Source organism: Phodopus roborovskii, unplaced genomic scaffold (assembly GCF_943737965.1).
Source record: "Phodopus roborovskii unplaced genomic scaffold, PHOROB, whole genome shotgun sequence".
In the NCBI taxonomy this organism is placed as follows: Eukaryota; Metazoa; Chordata; class Mammalia; order Rodentia; family Cricetidae; genus Phodopus; species Phodopus roborovskii.
In genome coordinates, this window is record NW_026126623.1 from 160,361 (window position 1) to 180,983 (window position 20,623).

Below are 20,623 nucleotides of genomic sequence, written 5' to 3' on the forward strand. Positions count from 1 at the left end.
CTGGAAACTGACCTGCTTCTTGGCTTTTTCAGATCCAAAGTCAGTACCTGTTTATTGATCACTGACCCCAGGAGTCAGCATGCCCTGCGCCTCTCACACAAGCTGCCAGGCATGCACTACAGCGCCAACGAGCAGTGCCAGATTCTGTTTGGCACCAATGCTACCTTCTGCAGAAACATGGAGGTAAGCAGCCAGGGAAGGGCAGACTTAGGAAGACACACATGTCCAGCAGACCCTCTGCAAGTCCAGATTCTGCCGGAGGTCGTGGGTATCTCGGACATAGATGTGTGTGACCGTGTGTATGCATAGGCATCCGAGTATGTGCTTGTGCACACATCCTCATAGGTACTTGCACAGGTGTGTTTCATGTAACCAACTATGGGTATCAGCACATGCTTTTGCCAGCATCTATCCATTCCCAGCCCTGTATATGGGTCACTTTTGAGGAGGATGCACTGGGGATACTGACACCAAGATCCCTGTGTTTTAGCATGAAATCTTTAGGACAAAGGAAATACAGTTACACTTCTTAGAAATGATGTGATGTCACCTGATTTCAAATCCTGCCCAGTTAAAGAAGAGAGCTAAAAACTGGTTCATACTGGAGGATATCAGATGGAGAGAATTTATTAAATGACATATTAATTTTATAAAATAATAATTTATAAAAATTTTATCGCAAACAGCATTTATTGACCATTGCCAATATGATTGATCCTAGAGCTCTAGCTTCATGAGCCCCATTAGTCCTCATCAGAACTCTCTAGAATCTACCTCCAGCTTGCAAACAATACTACCAAATCAAGCTCAATTTTCATGCCAAATGGTTTGCCTAGTGTATAGGTAATAGTGGAAGGACTGGGAGCCAAATCTGGTCACCCCACGATGCAGACTCGCTCACCGTACTGCAAACAGTGAGGCCCATGATTGACCAGTTCTATGTGTAGAGAGTGTCAAGAGGAATGTGCAAGGATCTGTGACAGGTCATTTACCTTGTGTATGGCTACCCGTGGGACAGGCAGGAGTGGCACAACACCAGAAACATGCAGGAGAAGCTGGTGGTTCAAATGGTGCTTGGCAGTGAGGCTTGGCCTGAGGTGCAGGTGGATCACCTGGGACAGAAACAGAAGTAGCTAGGGATATATGAAGTACAGAAGCCCCCACAATGCAATTTGGGGCATTTGTTGAAGTCCTGGGCCAGAATAGCATGTAGTCTCAAGGAAGATATGCAGTAGAATGGCCAGCCTCTAAATACAGGAACTCAGGGCAGACCCAACCCCAGAGTTAACAGCTACATAGAGGCTACTTCCAGAATGAAGTCCCTGGGTGGAGGATGGTGGACTCTCAGAGACACAAGAGATACTATGATACCCAAAGATGTTATAGTACCCAGAGATGCTATGGTAACTCTTGGGTGCTTCATGTTTAAATGTGAATTGGTTCAGGACATTGAGCTAACATCTCTCAGCTGGATGCTACCTGCCACTTTACAGGCACAGAAAACATCACTTCAGAGCCAGTCTGGTGCTACCTATTAGCTTGCTCTTCCAAGAACATCTGCCCACAATGTGGTCCTGAATTCTCTCTCCAACATAGGCTCCTCCCTGCCTGACTGATGTGATCAATCCTGGAATTCCATTGTCCCCAGCTGCTGTCATGATACCTGATGGTCACCATCAGCCACGGCATGGATTCACTAGAATGAATTGGAGAGTCAAGAGAGAGTGGGTTTCTAGGGACCATTGATGAAAAAGGTGTGACATCAGTATGAAGACCACATAGATAGGTCCTGGGGAGGATGCTGGGGACTCAAAAGGAACAGAAAGGCTGGAGGCCCCTGGAATGGAGAAAGAGAAAGTGCCAAGCAAATATCTGGACACAGTGGTCACTGTGTCTCCTGAGGTGTTTGACCCTGAGCTAGTGAGGCAAAGTATGTCAGGCAAACCTGCCCAGCCAGTGTAAGATAGTGCAAGTTAGGGACAAGACAGAAGTCATCTCCCCATTTCTGGCCACCCCTGTCTAGGGGTGAGGGCATTGCATACCTTCCTTGCAGGGTGTCTTAGAGTTTCAGTTGCTGGGAAGAGACACCATGGCCACAGCAACTCTTATAAACGAGAGCATTTAATTGGGGTGGCTTATACTTTCAGAGGTTTAGTCCATTATCTTCATGGTGGGAAGCAAGGCAGTAATGTCCAGGCAGACATGGTGGTGGAAAAGGAGCTGAAGGAGCTGAGAGTTCTACATCTTGATTCACAGGCAACAGGAAGTAAACTGAGTCCCACAATGGACATAGCTTGAGCATAGGAGACCTCAAGGCCTGTTTGCACTATGATACACTTTCTCCAACAAGGCCACACCTCCTAATAGTGTCACATCCTATGGGCCAAGCATTCAAACATGTGGGGACCATACCTATTCAAAACCACAACACAGGATAAGGTGACAGGTAGAGGGATGCCCATGTTCTAGGAGCTCACAGTTTCCCAGGTTGGACAATCTTCCTGGGACTGTCAAATGCAGCCCTGACTACAACACTCCAGGTAGAAACTTTTGAACTCAACTTTAGCAGATGAGGAAACAGAGTGTGGAGGAGATATATGGTCAGAGCAGGAAGAGAAACATAGATGCCCCTACTAGGGGTGCCTGGAAGGCTGGCATCATTTGAAGGCAGACCCCAGGACAAAGGCCACCTGGGGTTCTCTTAGCTCATCCTCCTTTCAGAGGACAGTTAGAGAGAGAGCCCAGCATTGCAACTGTCTTCTAGAGCAGTAGTTCTCAACCTTCCTCATGTGGTGACCCTCAAATACAGTTCCTTGTGTTGTGGTGATCCCCAACCATAACATTATTTTGTTGCTACTTCATAGCTGGAATTTTGCTACTGTTATGAATCATAATATAAGTATATACTCTGCAGTATATCTAATATGTAACCCCAAAGAGGCTTTGACTCCCAGGTGAGAACAACTGACCTAGAAGTTGAAAATCCCCATGCACACCCCAAAGATGGTGCATCTGTAAGTTCTATTGAGATACCACATGGATTCCTCCAGCTAGCCAGCAGTTGCAGCTCATCTTCATCGCAAGTATTTTCCTAACAGAGTCATCATTAATAGATTAAACTCAATTGGCATCTTCTAGCCCTAGTCACTAGACAAAGTGACTGTATGTGAGTAGGAGGAAAGGGTAGCCCAGTGGCAGACACTTTGGTGACTGCTAGCCACAGCTAACACTGATCACCATCTCCTCCAGTGATTTAGTGATTTTTAGGTCATTCTGGAAGCGTGCTGACAGTGAGTGTTCACAACGTGTCCCAGGAACACTCTTACACTTCTGGGAATGCATGGTACAAGTCTCATGCCTCTCTGGAATGCTGAGAACTTGGGGCATGGTGCCCCCCGCTAGGCTGCATCCCCTTTGTCATATGCACACCAGAATAGCTCGGGCTTCTGGACTCTAGCTCAGTGTCCTTAGTCTTCCATCCCTGTTCCAGAAGTCTGTGCTCTGACCACATCTAGTTGTCCAGAAGTTTGTGTCCATGTCTGTCCTTCCTCCTTCCTAGAGCATAAGCTAAATGCTGCTGGGTGTTCTCTCTCTCTCTCTCTCTCTCTCTCTCTCTCTCTCTCTCTCTCTCTCTCTCTCTCGTTCTCTCCCCCCCTCTCATTTGTTGCCGTTGCCATCCCAATCTCTAGGCCCACTTCACCACATCTGTTCTGGCCTAGTCTCTAGAGCCCACCAGGAAGCTCGTGGCAAAGACACAGCCAACTGCTTGGGGTTCCTCTCTCCACCTGGCAGCCCTTCTCCCTGTTATCTTAATGACTTATTCTTTCATTTTTGTTTGAGTTTTTAAATGTCACCTTCTCAATGAGGCCTGCCCCATCACACTGTTGGAGATTATAGCCTTATCATCTTTCCCAACCCCCTCAAGGAAACCTCTGCTTCCAGCTGTTTACTGCTTTTGAACTGTCAGAAATATTAAAGACAAAACATGAAATGGTGAGTTTTCAAGACATTGGCTATCAAATAACCAAGGCCTGCAGTGACTGAGCCATCTGAAATAGGTGGAGGAGCCCCGGGGACTCTGCTCACCTACGCCTGAACCACCCTCAGTCTCCAGCACGTAGAAGGAGAATTGGAGAGGGCTGCAGTGGTTACATAGAAAACCAGCCTTCTAAGGACATGTGGAACTCACTGTGACAGATGCCGCCACAGAAGCAACCTGTCTGAAAATGGGTTTATTTGGGCTTAGCATTTCAGAAGAGCCAATCCATCACAATAGCAGGCATGATGGTAGAAGCATCCATTCATGGCAGCAGGACTGTGAGGTGGTAGGTCTTCACATGCTGGTAGATCTGGAAGCAGAACTGTTGAGTTATATACCAGAGATGGGTATAACCTTCAAGGCCCTCCTGCAACCACCTGTATTAGCTATATATCCCAACAGTTCCACAACTTCCCAGATGTTCAAACACATGAGCCTATGGGAGATGATTTGTACTTGAACCACAATGGATGCACGGAGAACCCAGGAGACCTGCAAGAGGGAACCTCTTCACCACTGAGCTTACTGCAGTATGGGGGGGGGGGGGGAAAAAGACTGCCCAAGGCAAGGCAATTAACTTGGAGTTAGAGGTTGGAGGGGAATCTCAGGAGTTCTTGCAGGCACCAGGTAGAGCACAGGGTTCTGTCTCAGAAGCAGTGCTGTGTTAGCCTCCCATTAAAATGCTGTTCGAGCCCCACCTTATAAAACTTCGAGATCTGAGACAATCAAGCACATGGTTAATTTATATCATTCTTGGGCTGGAAGGATGACTCATTCCTTAAATTGTCATGCAAACCTGAAGAACTGCATTTGGATCCCCATTACATACATAAAAGCCAGGTGTGGCGGTGTGTGTCCATAATCCCAGTGCCTGGGAGAAGGGCACAGAGACAGGCTTATCTCAGGACTGTGCACATGTACACACATAATATGTGCATAACTCACACACAATTTTTAAAATTTAAGATTTACCAAATTTTAGAACAAAATTCAGATAATGGAAATATAGAACTACTTGTTACTCAAAAGCCAAAACTACCATGTCTACTATCAGCTTTAAAAAAAAAAGAAAAGAAAAGAAAAACCAACCCTGACAGGCAAAGGAGGAAAATGCATCCACATTGAGGGAGAGTCAATAAAAACTGACCTAGAAATAATACTGACAGAATAATTACCCACATCAAGGACATGAGAACAACAGTTATAATAATAGAACATGTTAAGTGCACATATGTGGCTTATGGAAATGGTATTTACCTAGGACTTCTGGAATAGAATAGTGCAAAGTCTTAGATGAAGGGTCTCCTGGACAAGACAGATGACAAGTTAGACATTTTAGAAGAGGGAGTTAGTAAGTTTGAACACAAAGCAACCAAAACTATTTAAAAATGAAACACAAAGAGAAAAAAGACTGAAAACAAAGAAAATATGCAACCCAAACCTGCTAAACATAAAAATAATGTCCCAAAGGAGATGAAGAGAAGGTGAGGATGACATGCTAATGGCTGAAACTTGAGAGGTTTGATGAAAATGTTCATTCCAGAGGTCAGAGAAAGCCAGTGAACTCCAAATATATGAAACATGGAAGTCTGGACCAATGTTCATCATGATCCAAACATTTAAAAACCATGATAGGTGCCAGCAAGGAAGCTCAATGGGTAACACAGCATGCTGCCAAGCCTTATGACCTGAATCTGTCCCTATAAACCACACTGGTAGGAAAGAACCTCATACATGTGCTATCAGATACATGCACATGCACACAGGCACACACACACACACACACACACACACACACACACACACAAATGAATAAATAAATGTAATACAGAAGCAGTATTAAAAGTGAAATATTAAAAACAGCCAGGTTATTAAAGACAAGTATACAAGTAATTACAGTGCATTTCTCATTCAAGCAGATAAGAGAATAGAACTGCCCTATGAGAAATAATATCTTCTTTTCAACAAAAGGAAGATCGTGGGTGAAAATCCGTTTCTAAAACAGAATGAAGAGACCTGGAAATAACCTCTAAGTGGATAAAGCAAGTGGTTATATGAACATCTATATGTTCATATAACATCTATATTGATTATTTTGCAAAAAGAACAAAAGTGTTCTTGTAGTAGACCTCCACATTCAAAACCCCAGAGCTTTATGAGTGTTGTTGCAAACAGTGTAAGTGACTTTTTGGGTGTGATCTAATCATCTCCAGATGGGAACATCGTCCTAGATTATCTGTGTTGGCATGAGAGGCTCAGGAGGGTCATCCAAAAGCATGCAGAGTGGGTGAGTGATAAAGTGACAGTAAAAACTGTAATTGATGTGGCAGGAGACAGGGGTAACAGTTAGAAGAGGCCAGAGAGTCTCAGCCTCAGGAAGGGACCAGGCTTGCTGGGGTCTTGACTTCAGCCCACTGAGAGTGATTTTGGACCCCTGATGCCCAGAACTATCAGACAACTGTGTTGTTTAAAACTAGTAGTTTTTCTTTCTAAAGATTTATTTATTTATTTATTTATTTATTTATTTATTTATTTACTATACAGAGTTCTGTCTGCATGTATGCCTACAGACCAAAAGAGGGCACCAGATTTCATTACAGATGGTTGTGAGTCACCACGTGGGTGCTTGGAATTGAACTCAGGACCTCTGGAAGAGCAGCCAGTGCTCTTAACCGCTGAGACATTTCTCCAGGCCCTAGGAGTTTTTTTTAATCAGCAATGGAAAGTCAATAGAAATTCGGCATTGGAAACTAACACACTCCCTTAAAGTTATGACATTTGCCAGGAGGAAAGGATTGGAAGCATGGTGTTGCAACATTTTTATGCATGAAGAGGAATACAGTAGCCTTCTTTGACCACAGCTTTACTTTCCAAGGTTTCAGTTACCCACAGTCAACCAGAGTCCAAAAATGCTAAGTAGAAAATTCCAGAAATGAGCAACTAGACAGTTTTAAATAACTTTTGCTAGTACACTGTTACAAGTGTCATTTTGTTGGTAATTGTTGTTGTAAATCCCTAATCCCTTGCTATTTAAATTAAACTTTATCATAAGTATAAGAAAGGAACAGTACATGTGGTGTTGGGTACAGTTGCATGTATGCTGTTCTAACAGAAGACAGATTTAGTAAAGACTAACAATACCAGTTACAAAACAACCAGTTAACAAAGGAAAGTGCACATAACTACGTATTGCTTCTTTTAAGAATATTAAGCTCATTGGAAAACCATATAAGGATGGATTTTAGATATGCATTGTACACCGCACTCCATATTCCTTAGGAAGTAGGACATTGTGCATGTTTTCAGGGTCCAGGACATGTTCCATATAAATGTGAGACTTTCTACAACCTGTAACTCTCCCTTGCCTCCCTGCAGAGAGCACCAGCTGCCCAGGCCTCACACCAGCAATCTCATCTATTACTGTCATTACATCTCAAATTGTCCCCACCCCCTCTCTTAATTTCAGAAAGAACCATGCTGTGGGCTGGAGAGATGAACTTAGTAAGGAAAGCACTTGCTGTTCAAGCCTGAAAACTTGAGTCTAGAGCTCCAGAACCCACATAAACATGCCAGCACATCTATAATCCCAGTGCCTTTGTGGAGACATTGGAGGTGGTGTAGGAAAATCTATGAGAACTCATGAGCCAGCTGGCCTGGTGTACAGAAACATGAAAACAAGACAGACCTTTTCTCAGATAAGGTGAGGACCATCACCTAGCATTTTACTCTGAACTATATACATGTGTGCACACACACAGACACAGATTTTTTTTTTTAAAGATTTTTAAAAACCATGTTCCAAACTACTTTTAGTCCTCTTCAATAGGAAAAAGTCTGCTTACATACTAGATGTCATAAAACAAAAGAAAATATGGACAGGAATTTTTAGGAGAGAGAATATCAGGCAGGAATTACAACTTCAAAAATCTGGAAGAACCTCTCTTTTGAAAGCTGCATTCCTGTGTGGAAATTAAGAATGCTGTCTGGATTCCCAGGCCCTGAGCTCCCTGGAAGACAAGGACTGAGGGGAAGTTCACAGCCAGCCACAGGGCTGAGACCTGGTGCAGAGCTGGCATGGAAAACTTGGAAAAGCAACCGAACATTAATGAGACAACTGTGTGTATTGTGTCTGTCTGTCTTTTGTCTCAAACGTTTCTAGGACTTTAAGCTTACCCCTAAAAACAATGAACTAGAAGAGGGGTTGGACATGACCCAGGGAATAAAACTGAGACATCAAGGCTGAAGGGTTGAGTGCTGTCTGTTTTTGGAATACATAGCTTAAAACAAAGAATAAAACAAACAAACTAACAAAAACAAAACAAACAAGACAATCTAGGTAGATTACATTTTGAGAAACACCAGGCATCTCCACACTTGTGTGTCCCCTTCAGTGCTCCGTTTGCCTTCTGAGGAACAAGTTCCCCCCCCCCCCAACGGCTGGCAGGTTTGCTCAGTGGGTAAAGACATTGGCCACAGAGACAACTTGAATTCAAACCCAAGGACCCACATAGTGGAAAGGGAGAACTGCCTCTCCAGTCCTTTGACCTCTGAATACATGCCATACCCCTCACACACATGCATGTGCCAAACACATTCACACTAAATAAATAATAGAAAGAAAGTAAACATATAAATAAATAAACACTTAATACTAAATACATAAACAAGAGTCCAAGTTCTACTTGAAAGATGAGATTAGAGTGTGTCCTAAGAGAAGGTGACAGGCAGATACAGCCTGCCTGGTCTCAGGAGACTGCAGGTCTCATCCCTCACATCCCCATGGTTACCCTGAAGCAATCTCTTGGATGCTTTCACTGGACTTTTGTGAAACAGGCTGGGAAAATTATTGCAACTTTTCCCTCCCGCTTCTCGGTGAAGCAAAGATCCCTTTCACTCACATGGCTGGCGATCCGCCCCCTCACCGTCTTTGCAGTTCCCATGGCAGGCACTGAGATTGGGAATCCCAGATACCTTCACTCTGTCCAACCGCTATGGCTGTCCTCACAAACTACCTTTTGTCCTCCCCACCACTTCAACATCAGGCCAGCTCTTGTCATATTGTGTGTTTATCTACAGGCCAGTGACAGTCAAGCTTGATGACCTAAGTTCCATGTGCAGGACCGACATGGTGAAAGGAGTTCCAAGTTGTTCTCTGACCTAGACACACACACACACACACATACACACACACACGGCACACACACACACACACACACAGGGCACACACACCCAAACACTCCACACATACACACAAAATGTATTTAACGCTTTAAACCAAAAACTCTCCGTATTGTATTACTCACCAGGAAATACCTTTTTGTACTTTGAACACCTCAATTTCATTGTCTCCCTGCTAATCTTATAAGTCTCACATCCTTAAACTTTGACAAACATACTCCAAGAAGGGACTAATAGGTGCCACTAAATGTTCAGAGCCCTGGAGAGGGTCAGGCAGGAAGGCTTCTGCCTATTGTAGGAAGCCCCAGCTGCCCTGAATTCTTGTTCTTTGGGTAGAATTCGGAGGGCAGAACTTCCTTTCAACTAAGTGTTCTTGTATGTTCTTCTCCTGGCAGTCACAGCACATAGCTGTCTTAAGACCCATAGAAGTTAAGAGCAATGCCCTTGCTCACAGGAAAAACATCGCTGCAATTCGTGTTAGGAGTTGCCGAGGCTTCAAGTAGCAGCCAGGTTTCTGCTTTCCTGAACATTTGCATACTTCAGAACCAAGAAAAATTAAAGCGAAGTCCATTTTCATTTATAGGATTCTGAAGGGCCCCATCCCATCACAGTTGAATCTTTTGTGTCTGTCTGCAGAATGCTGGTATTGTAAGGCTCGGGGCTGTCTATGGAAATATGAACTACAAAAAAAAATATTGGCATCAATAGCTGGCATTTGTTGTGGAAGTTATTGGCAAGTAGAACTGTCTCTTCTTCTAGCCAATGGTAATGTGATGTTTTTAATTCAATAAAGCATTTCAAGAAAGTCCAAACATAAAAGTTATAAACATTGGAGGGTAAATATTTATTAGAAAGGGGAAATGAACTTTATGCAATTAGCACAATCAGTCTTCTTTATGATTACAAGTTCCTCCTGTCCCCACCAGCAAAGTCATTCCTCAACAAGGCTCTAAAGCTGTCAGTGGCTCTGCCAGGTGAGGCCAAGGGTAGGAAGTGAACTATAGGCACTGTCAGCTGGAAGAGACAGTGTACATTGTTGCTACTGGAGCCAGGGCCAGTGGGTGGGGACACATAGACTCACCAGGGTCACTGCCTCACAAAGTCCCCAACATTCTGTGACAGTACAAAGGGAGCCCACTCGTCCTCACTCTGGCACCTGGGGATCTGAGCTGAAAGCCTCTGGGTGATGATCACACCTGCCCACATGCCAGTTGCCTCTCAGCAACACGCTGCACCTTTACTACCCTGGACCCATGCATGACGGCCACAAGTAGAAAGGAAGGTGGTCTTCTGGAGGAATTGCACATGCCATAGTTGACATTGACGTGGGTGTGTCTACACACCATAGTATGCACAAAGCAAATAGTGTTGAGTATCAAAGAAGCCAACTGTTTCAGGAAGGCAAGAACGAGCATCTGGAGCAGTCACTGGTGAGAGCACACTCTCCTGCACCCTACACTCTCCTTTATGCCATAACCTTGGGTACACAATGCATGATGGTGACAAAGAGAGTCTGTCTCCCTAGTCAGGCTGCCTGCTCCAACCTCCTGTCTGCACCTGGTAGACATAGTCTTTCTCTGCTTCAGTCTGCTAATCTGAAAAATGAAAGAGTAAGTCCTACGGGCCCATCATCAGGTTATTTTAGAAGTTCACTGATAGGATGGATGACCCAACATTTAGCTTGTAGCACACATCAGTAAGTGTTGTAAGTGTTGCTGGCTCCATTTTTCTGTCACCTTGGTTCTTGGACCCAGCAGGAGAGTGTCAGATGCAGTGTAGTTGGCCATCACATTGGCCTGTCCTCCTCTCCCCCTGCATCTCCGTGTCCTTGCCATATCTCCTGGCACGCTGGGAGGCTGGAACTCCCAAAGATGGCCCTCTGGCATGTGCGTAGCATGTACCTCAGCAAGCAAAATCCCTGTCCTCCCAGTACTGGGAAGCCTCTTTGTGTCCTGCTGAGAAGGGTCTGGAGTCTCTCAGCAGATTTGGAGATCCCTGCGTGGCCAGGAAGCCTGAGTGTGGAAATTCTGCAAGAGAACAAGATTCAGTTCTCTGTCAGTGATACCACGACCTGGAACCACCTCAGAGCTTCCTCCGGGGACTGGCAGAAGCTACTGTAACCCACTACAAATCCTGTCTCAGGGAGACTGACATGATTTCAGGTCTCTGTCTTGTTCTATAGCTCCAGGGCTCTAGGATCCTTATAGACAGTCTGGATTGGAAACTACTGGTCCAAGTAAAATCTGTCCCTTTGATGCCAGTGAACCTAGCCAGAGGAGGAGACTGGCAGAATCCAAGAGCCTCTCAGACAGGGCTGTGTAGCCAAATGCAGAGCTGGACATCTGACTGCAAGCTGCCTTGCCCGTCTCACTTGGGTCTCAGCTCCTGAAGCTCCTGGACTTCGGCAGAAGTTGGCCTGAATTTTCCAGAAGTGTTTGAAAGCTTACAGTAGACAGCCTTCTCAGAGAACTCCCCAGACAATACGAGTTGTGTGCTATCTTTCACTCCTTGGTTCCTTGACAGCCGAGTGCCCTGGTCCCAGACCCCATCTTCACCCTGAAGTGCTCAGGCCCAGACAGGTGGTCTGCACCACCCTCAGGAATGTGGAAGGAGAGAACACACCCTGGACGTAGGAAGCATTCCAGGTGCACTGCTGGCGTGCTGAACTGGGGGAAGACTTCAAACTGCAGGAGTATTTGTGGGAAATTTTGATCGGTCACTGTTTCATCCAGCTCTTGGCGTGTTATCTGCCTTTTGGCTGGTGTTATCAACAACACATTTTTTGAGGGAGTTTACATAACGGTCCCCTCAGGAATTGCTAGACTGTGAGCTGTTCTCTCAGCTCACAATGGGCGCCCAGTGAGGATAGAGGCAAAAAGTGACTTAGTCAAATCCCCAGTCCTTGAAAGGGCCACCCTTAACACGTACCTCGTGTTTTCATAGGGATTCCACACCATACCAGCAGGAACCATGCACAAAGCAACAGGGATGTACTTTTCACCAGACCTTAAATGTGGTTTTTGAGGTGCCACAGGCTAAATCAGGCAAGGGGGAGCTGTTTCAGTTTCTTGTTGTTTGTAAGAACCAAACACTTTCTGCTGCTGTTCAGCTGTTCAAGAATGGCTCCCAGGATCTGGTGATGTCTTGGCAGATGCCCCAGTATGTTCCTGGCTATCCAGGAGCACTGTGTTCATTGAAGCCAGAGAGAGAGTGCATCATTCAAAGCATTTACAGACACAACTTGGGCACATTTAACCCTTTCTGGCACTTCACCCTCAATTACAAATTTGAAGCATTTTTTTTTTTTTTAATTCAGGCTGTTGGACTAGGAATGTCCAATCAGTAAAACCTCAGCAAATACCAACCCTGCCTCAAAATCTTTGGGAAAAAAAATCCAAGCTCTGAAACACTTCTGGTCCCAAGCATTTTCCACCTCTATGGGGCCTGACAGGCAGAGGGAACAGCCAGGAATGGAACAGGATGGTCAGTGCCCTTGTCTGACTGATAGACTGTAAGGTCTTAGGGAGGTGGAAATGGGAACTGAGAACTGATGGAGGCCTCATACACTTTATGGGCAGATACCATAGGCTTGGGGGTCAGTGCAGAATTTGCAGTGTATATTGGTGACTTAACTCTGTCTCCTTGTCTATACCACAGGATAATGACTGTCTGCCTCACAATGTGGATGAAGTGTGTAATGCCTAGACTTGGTAAATGGGTAAATGTTTACAATTTTGTAGGCTTTTCCCTCTCCATGTCAAAGGCAGGCTTTGCTTTACTTAGGCATACATTTATTATTTTGTTCATTCTTCCAGCCAGCATGCCTTTTGGGGGGATGTGTATGTGCTGCCAGGGCTGTGTGGGGTGATGGGGAGGCCAGGGCTGTGTGGGGTGATGGGGAGGCCAGGGCTGTGTGGAGGTCAGGGTTGTGTGGAGGCCAGGGCTGTGTGGGGTGATGGGGAGGCAGCAGCTGTACTTGAAAATTCAGCATCAAGGATGTAGTAGAGAAGATACCCAGATCTGTCCCCCCAGCAGACCTGGTCAGGATGGCAGACCCTTAAATCCCTAATGGGTTCTTCCCAGTCAGGACAGGAAAAGGGGGCAGTTGGAAGAGCCTGGTTGTTTGAGTGGCTCCTCCTTCACAAAGCCTGAGCTCCTTGGATTTAACCTTGAAGGAGCAGAGCAATAGGGTGCCTCTTCATATCTTTTATTTCAGTGCTGCACTGAGCTCCGCAGAGGCAGGCAGAATGCCGTGTTCATTGTCCACTCTGTAGCTCTTTGGGAGTTGAGCCTGGAGAAGGGGTGAAGATCAGCCACCCCTGCACAGGATTAGAGTTCTATGTGGCACAGGTAAAACAGAGTACATGGAGCTGCAGAGGACTGGTGTGGGGTTCAGGTAGAGACTACAGCTGGACTTGGACATGGGTGGGAGTTTTACCTGGATCCTGCAGGGAATGAGGAAGGTGTATGTGGTACCTGAATATTAGATTTGAAAGCCATGGTGAACATGGACATGAGCAGGGAGGAAATAAGACTGCCCTCAGAAAAAACCATTGACATTTAAAAATCTGATCACTTTTATCTTTACTGTTTGAGAATTTCACATATGCATATCATGTGTTTTGATCAAAGTCAATGCATTCTTTCCCCCTCCAATTCCTTCCATATTTCCCCCTAACTTCCCTCCCAACTTCATATGCTCTTTGTTTGTAACACAGGATATTTCTATATAGCACTGGCTGTCCTGCAACTCTCCTTAGACCAGGCTGGCCTTGAAGTCATGGATGTCTGTTTGCCTCTGCCTTCTGAGTGCTGGGATTAAAGGTGTGTGCTACTATGACACACTCCTGTTCTTTTTGAAAAGTCCACTTAGTGTGGCCAGTATGTGCATGGGTATAGGACCATCTACTGGGATGTGGGTAGCCTCTCAGGGGCCACGTTTTTGAACAAAACTAAATCATCCTCACCAGTAGCCATCAACTGCCAATGGTTCCTCACCTAAGGGTGGGTCTTCTCCTTGGTCTATGCAGGGGTCTTCATCTGTTTGATCCTATGCAGGTCCTAAGGGTGGGTCTTCTCCCTGGTCTATGCAGGGGTCTTCATCTGTTTGATCCTATGCAGGTCCTAAGGGTGGGTCTTCTCCTTGGTCTATGCAGGGGTCTTCATCTGTTTGATCCTATGCAGGTCCTAAGGGTGGGTCTTCTCCCCGGTCTATGCAGGGGTCTTCATCTGTTTGATCCTATGCAGGCCTTGTGCATACAGTTACAAACACTGAGTTCATGTGTGCAACTGCCCTGTGCTATTCAGCAAATACCATTTGTCTTTAGACATCCACTACCTCTGACTCCTAGAATCTCTATGCCTGTTCCTCTATAGTGATCCCAGAGTCTTGTGCATAAAGGGTGTGACATGCATATCTCATTCAGGTTGAGTGTTTGCATACTGACCATCTATGAGCCTGTGTAATAGCCATCGGCTGTAAATTGAGAGATGCATCAAACTATAGTTATAAAGATAACTTAGGAGGCTATGGTTGCTAATAGTTTGTAAACATGCATTGTGGATACTAAATAATTATAACAATGATCTTATTACCAGCTTTCTGGTACTGGTAAGAAAAAAACAGAGGTGATAAATTTAAAAACAGACCATGAATATTTTGCCTCATGATTTCTAAGTCTTCAGTCCTTGGTCTATTGCTCTTTATAACCTGATGAGGTAGCACATCATAGTAAGCAGAGCATAGAGAAGCAACGCTGCTCACCCCAGGATAACCAGGAAGTAGAGAGGAAATTACAGGGGTCTTCTTCAAGATCACTACCCCAATAACCTGGAGAAGCCCCCACACACACACACACAACCTTACCTCTTAAATGTTCCACCATTTCCCAATAGCGCCAAGCTTGGGCCAAGCCTTTTAGCTCATGAGCCTAAGAGAGACATACATGGTCCCCTGAGAAGGGGAAAGGGACAAGATCTCCTGAGAAAATTGGGAGCATGGGGGAGGGAGGGAGGAGAAAGAGAAGGGGAGAAGAGGAGTGGGGAGGAGAACATGAGGGATCATGGGAAGAACAGAGGAGAACAAGAAAAGAGATACCCTAATAGAGGGAGCCATTATAGGTTTAAAGAGAAACCTGGTACTAGGGAAATGTCCAGAGATCCACAAGGATGACTCCAACTAAGAATCTAAGCAATAGGGGAGAGGCTACCTTAAATGCCCTTCCCCTATAATGAGATTGATGGCTACCTTAAATGCCATCCTAGAGCCTTCATCCGTAGCTGATGGAAGCAGAAGCAGACGCCCACAGCTAAGCACTGAGCCAAGCTCTTGGAATCCATTTGTAGTGAGGGAGGAGTGATGAACAAAGGGGTCAAGACCATGCTAGAGAAACCCACAGAGACAGCTGACATGACCAAGTGGGAACACATGGACCCCAGTAGTAAAACTGGGGAACCAGCATTGAACCAAACCAGCATTGAACCGAACCAAGCCTTCTGAATGTGGGTGTCAGTTAGGAGGCCTGAGCAGTCTACGGGGCCTCTGACAGTGAAACCAGTATTTATCCCTAATGCACAAATGGACTTTGGGAGACCATTCCCTATGGAGGGCTACTCTCTCAGCCTAGATACACGCAGTAAAGTGCACAGATCAGAAGTACAGGTACATTGGCTTTTCACTAATTGCACAAGTATGGCCCCAGCGTATTGAGTCATCCAGAATGGCTTTTGTTACTAGTTTTTTTTGTTGTTGTTGTTGTTGTTACTTTGTTACTTTCTATTCACTCCTGTGGAGTACCCACCACCATTGTACACTGGCCTGTCAAGCAGTCTGCCTATCTTTGAGTTTTATGTAACACCAAGAACACATGTCAGTTAAAGATCTTGCCTAGCTGATCTCCAAAGAGGCTTTTATTTGGACATTTTCACGGGCAGTATGGGAAAATGAATGCCTCCTTCCCCTTGCCTTCATCCCATCTTTTAAAATATATCATTATTTATTTATAGTTATTGTTTATTTATAGTTCATTGTGTTGGTGTTCTGCTTACATGCGTGTCTGTGTGATGGTGGTGGGTCCTTTGGAACTAGAGTTATAGACAGGTGTGAGCTGGGAACTGAACCTGTCTCCTCTGGAAGAGAAGCTAGTGCCCTTAGCACCGAGCCATCTCTCCAGCCTTGTCAACCACCTCCCTCATCTTTGTCTATCTTGAGTAGTTCATTTCAAAGTGCAGGTGAAACTGAATTTCTTACATTAGTGAGTTTGAGCATTCTCTTTCCCATGGACTGGTTTTTTAATTTTGTTATATTGTATCACTGAGATTTTTAGAGACTTTACCTATGAAAGAAAAAAAGACTTTAGCTGATAACAACTTTCAACTCTTTTTTCCAGCTCAGTATTTTCTTTTCCTTTTTTACTGTTTTATGCTCTTGTGTATGAGGAAATCTCTCTCTCTCTCTCTCTCTCTCTCTCTCTCTCTCTCTCTCTAATCTTGGGATTTGTCCCATGCCCCAGTGGTCTTTCCACTCCAAAACTATAAATATATTTACTTCTGTGGCTTCTTGTTTTACATTTGTGAATTTACATTAAATTCCTTAATACAACATCATTTAATGTGTGTGCACCTGAGTATATTTGTGGGTACACGAGTGTGCAGGTGTTTGTGGAAGCCAAAAGAGGTGTGGGGGCTGGGAATTGAACCAGGACCTATGCAAGAACAGGAAGTGTTCTTAACCACTGGTCTGTCTCTCCAAACCCCATGCCTTATTCTTTATTTCTGGATTTTCCAGTCCGTTCCAACTAATCACATTATGCACTTAATGTTTACATGGCCATAGCTTTATAAAATATTTTAATACATTGAGCATGTGCTTTTCCACAATTTTACTAGTGAATTATTCCTTGTTTATCTCCCCATGTGGTCTTCAGAATATTCTAACTTAGTTGGATAGTGTATGACTATGTCAAGTTCAATTTCATTCTTTTGTAAATTAACTTGGGGAAAGTATGTCCTTGTACACAGTCGGAATGATCCTTTACATGACTTCTCAACCCTCCTTCAGAGAACTTCTCATTTGTCTGGGAATAGATCTTACAGGTTTCCTCTGACATTTACTTCCACAAAATACTTCTGTTCCTTTTTAAATGAGGTCTTTTCTCTCATTATGTTCCTGAATTGATTATGTCTCATATTCCAAAGGGGTATAACCATCTTGTTAACTGGACTGCTTGAATGCCGTACATATTCTGGTTGAATAATTTCATTTTCTACTTACATGATTCCTTTTGCTTGTCCACTAATATCCTCTCTATTCTAAAATAACAATTGGCTATTCTTTCCTTCTTGACTTTGTGGGGAATGTGTCTAATATTTCCTCATGAGATGGGTATTTATCAAGTTTAAAAAGTATATATTTGTTTAAATCTTATTGAGCATTTAAGAAGACTCACAATTGGATTTTATTAGATGTCTTTTTATTTTCCCTGGGGAGAACAAGTAACTTCTCATTTTTAAAAATAACTTTTTATGTGCATGAGTGTTTTGCCTGTTTGTATGTCACAGACACCACCACATTCATGCCTGGTGCCCATGGAGGCCCGAAGAGGGCATCAGATCCCATGAAACTGGAGTTACAGGCTGTAGTGAGCCAACATCTCACCTTTGTGTTAGAAATATGGGGAGTTTTGTCAGCCTATTTTCTAACACTTAGCTATCTGAATTCTGAAGTTTTACTTGGTCTTGCTATAGTTTATTCAACTGTGCTAGTAAACTGCATTTTGAGTCTTTGAGACCATTATTCACAAATGAATTGAGTATGAATTTTTTTTTCTTAATGCTTATTCTGTTTGGTGACAATGTTAATAAATAGGAACAACATCTTTCCTTCTCATGTTCCTACATATTTCAAAGATGTTGGTGTTTGCTGCTCCTTAGAAGTTAAATAGAAAATGCCTGTGAGAAACACAGAACTAAGAATCCAGTGGGGTGGTCGTGGGCCGTGGTGAGAGACTCAATTAGTGTGTTCATTATGGTGACAAAAGTCCCTGCCAACAAACAACTTAAGTGGGGAAGCCTTCGGTCATGGCAAGCATGGTGGCAGGTGCTTGAGATACCTGGTGACAGTACATCCACAGCCACAGTCAGGAAGTGGATCACAAGAAGCCCTCATTCTAGGAGAAGGCTTTCTCCTTCTTTAAGCAGGACAATACCCAACCAGCTTTGTGCTTTTTCATACACAGGAAGGGAACTGCCCATTTAAACATCACAAGTACGATGAGCCCTCACAAGTATGGAAGAAGCTAACCTAATCTAGGTGATCCCTCACAGGGGTGTCCAGAGGCTTCCCTTAGGTGACTCTAGAGATCATCAGATTGATAATCAGTATTAACTATCACAACAGGTGCATGCGTGTAAGGCTGGGGGGACAATGTCGGTCTCATCCACTTACCATGTTGTTGTTGTTGTTGTTGACAGGGTTTCAGTATATAGTCTTGGCTAGCCTAGAACTTCCTATACAGACCAGGATGAACTCACAGAGATCCTCTTGCCTCTGTGTCCTGAGTGCTGAGATTAAAAGTATGAGACATCATGCCCAGGTCTACCTTAGTGGGTTTTTGTTTGTTTGTTTAAATAGAATTCTATCACTCTGTCTTAAACATATTAAAATTTCTTCATTCTTATTATTGTATTTTGAATTCTAAATGTTTCTTCAGACACTCTATATATGTCTATGTCTCCTCCTCTCCATCATTTTGTTCACTATCCAAAGTTTGGGTTATAATTTTCCCTTTGGATGGGAAATTTAGATTTTTGCATATTTATTTATTCTCTAGCTTTCTCTTTAAAAAATGTTTGCAAACAAATTCCCACCACATTCGATTGTTTTAATCATGATCCATCCACTCTGATACCAGTGAGTATACATCATGTTTCTACCTGTGTCATAACACAGAGTACTACCTTATGATAACACAGAATATTGACACAACATTACTGACACCTTCATACAATATTTCATATTGTTTCTACCTGTGTAATAACAGAGTACTGACAAAACATCCCTGACATCTTCATAGAATATATACTCAGATTTCTTTCCAGTATATTTTGGGGGTGGATTTATGAATATGACAGTGCATAATGCCTGTAACAAACATTGTTGAATATTTTTCCAAAATTGTTCAAAAAGTTCCTATATCTCTTTCAAGAAGTAGAATTCTTGCTGTTGTGCGGTGATCATACATGCCTATAATCCCAGCAGGCAGAGGTAGAGGGAACTCTGTGAGTTCAAGGCCAGCCTGTTGTACAGAGTGAGTTCCAGACAGCCAAAGCTACACAGAGAAACCTGTCTCAAAAAGGAGGAGGAGGAAGAGTAGGAGAATTCTCAGTTTTTTTCAGTGTATGTAGAAGTAGCTAAAGATGGTCTTAATTTTCCTTTGCCTGATGGCTGAAGAGATTTCTGCATATTTTCATATGCTTAATTGCTATTTAAATATCATCTTATGAAATACTCAAGTCTTCTGCCCATTTTCCCCTGAGACTTTTTTCTTACTTGATTTTTGTGGTTTTGGCTTGCTGCTTTGTTTTTGTTGTTTTGTTTTGTTTTATGTGCTAGATAACACTTTGATGGTTATATGCATTGCTGATATCTTCCCCATTTACTGTGAATACCTTCTCTCATATTTTTATACTTGCCTTTTAATAGACGAGCTCTTCGTTTTAATGGAGTATAATTTATTTGTATTTTTTCCTCCTTTATTGTTGGTGTGTTTGTGTCTTGTTTAAGAAGGCTCTACCTAGCATCCCACTCTTTGGCTTTGATAATTAGGGAAGTTTCATGAGACAGCCCTGTCCATAAAATGCCCAATAAACAGTTCACCCCACTTCATTCCTCTCTCTCCTAATGTGGCCATTATTCCTCATGACCCTAAGAACTCCTGCCCCTAATTGTGCTCCTGGGTCTGCCTTGCTTTGTGACCACATGTCTGAAGATGGCTGCAACTGTCTGGAAGAACTCTCAATTGAAAGTGCAAGGACTCAAACATTTAATGAGGTGCAGTCATCTTTGTGGGAGCATCTGTGCTGTGCTCCAGGTTCTCGTCTTTTTACCATTCCATGGAGAGGTAAACAGTAACGGGAACCTGCAGACTTTTCTGGACACATGTGTGCAGCATCCCACTTCACTGACCCGTGTGAAGGCTCAGACCAGCTCCCACACACTTGAAAAGTGAGGAGCTGCGAGCTTTCCTTAGCCTGGTGTAAGAGCTCCCCCCTTCCTTTCTCCTTGGTTTTCATCCCTCCAATCTCTACACATTTCTTCACTTCAGAAGGCACAGTTGCACATCTGTTCTGTGCAGATGTTTAACACTGCTTGTAGCAGCAGACTTCTAACCTGAGCACAGCACACCC

At 43.8% G+C, this 20,623-nt stretch overlaps 1 protein-coding gene across 1 annotated transcript in view; it reads left to right on the forward strand.

The window, feature by feature from the left end:
- Window positions 1-20,623, forward strand: part of Adamts17 (ADAM metallopeptidase with thrombospondin type 1 motif 17) — a 289,908-nt gene that overhangs the window by 146,184 nt on the left and 123,101 nt on the right. Inside the window, exon 8 of the mRNA XM_051206509.1 lies at window positions 33-183. Coding sequence (XP_051062466.1) covers window positions 33-183 — 151 coding nt within the window. The remainder of the gene's footprint in view (window positions 1-32; window positions 184-20,623) is intronic.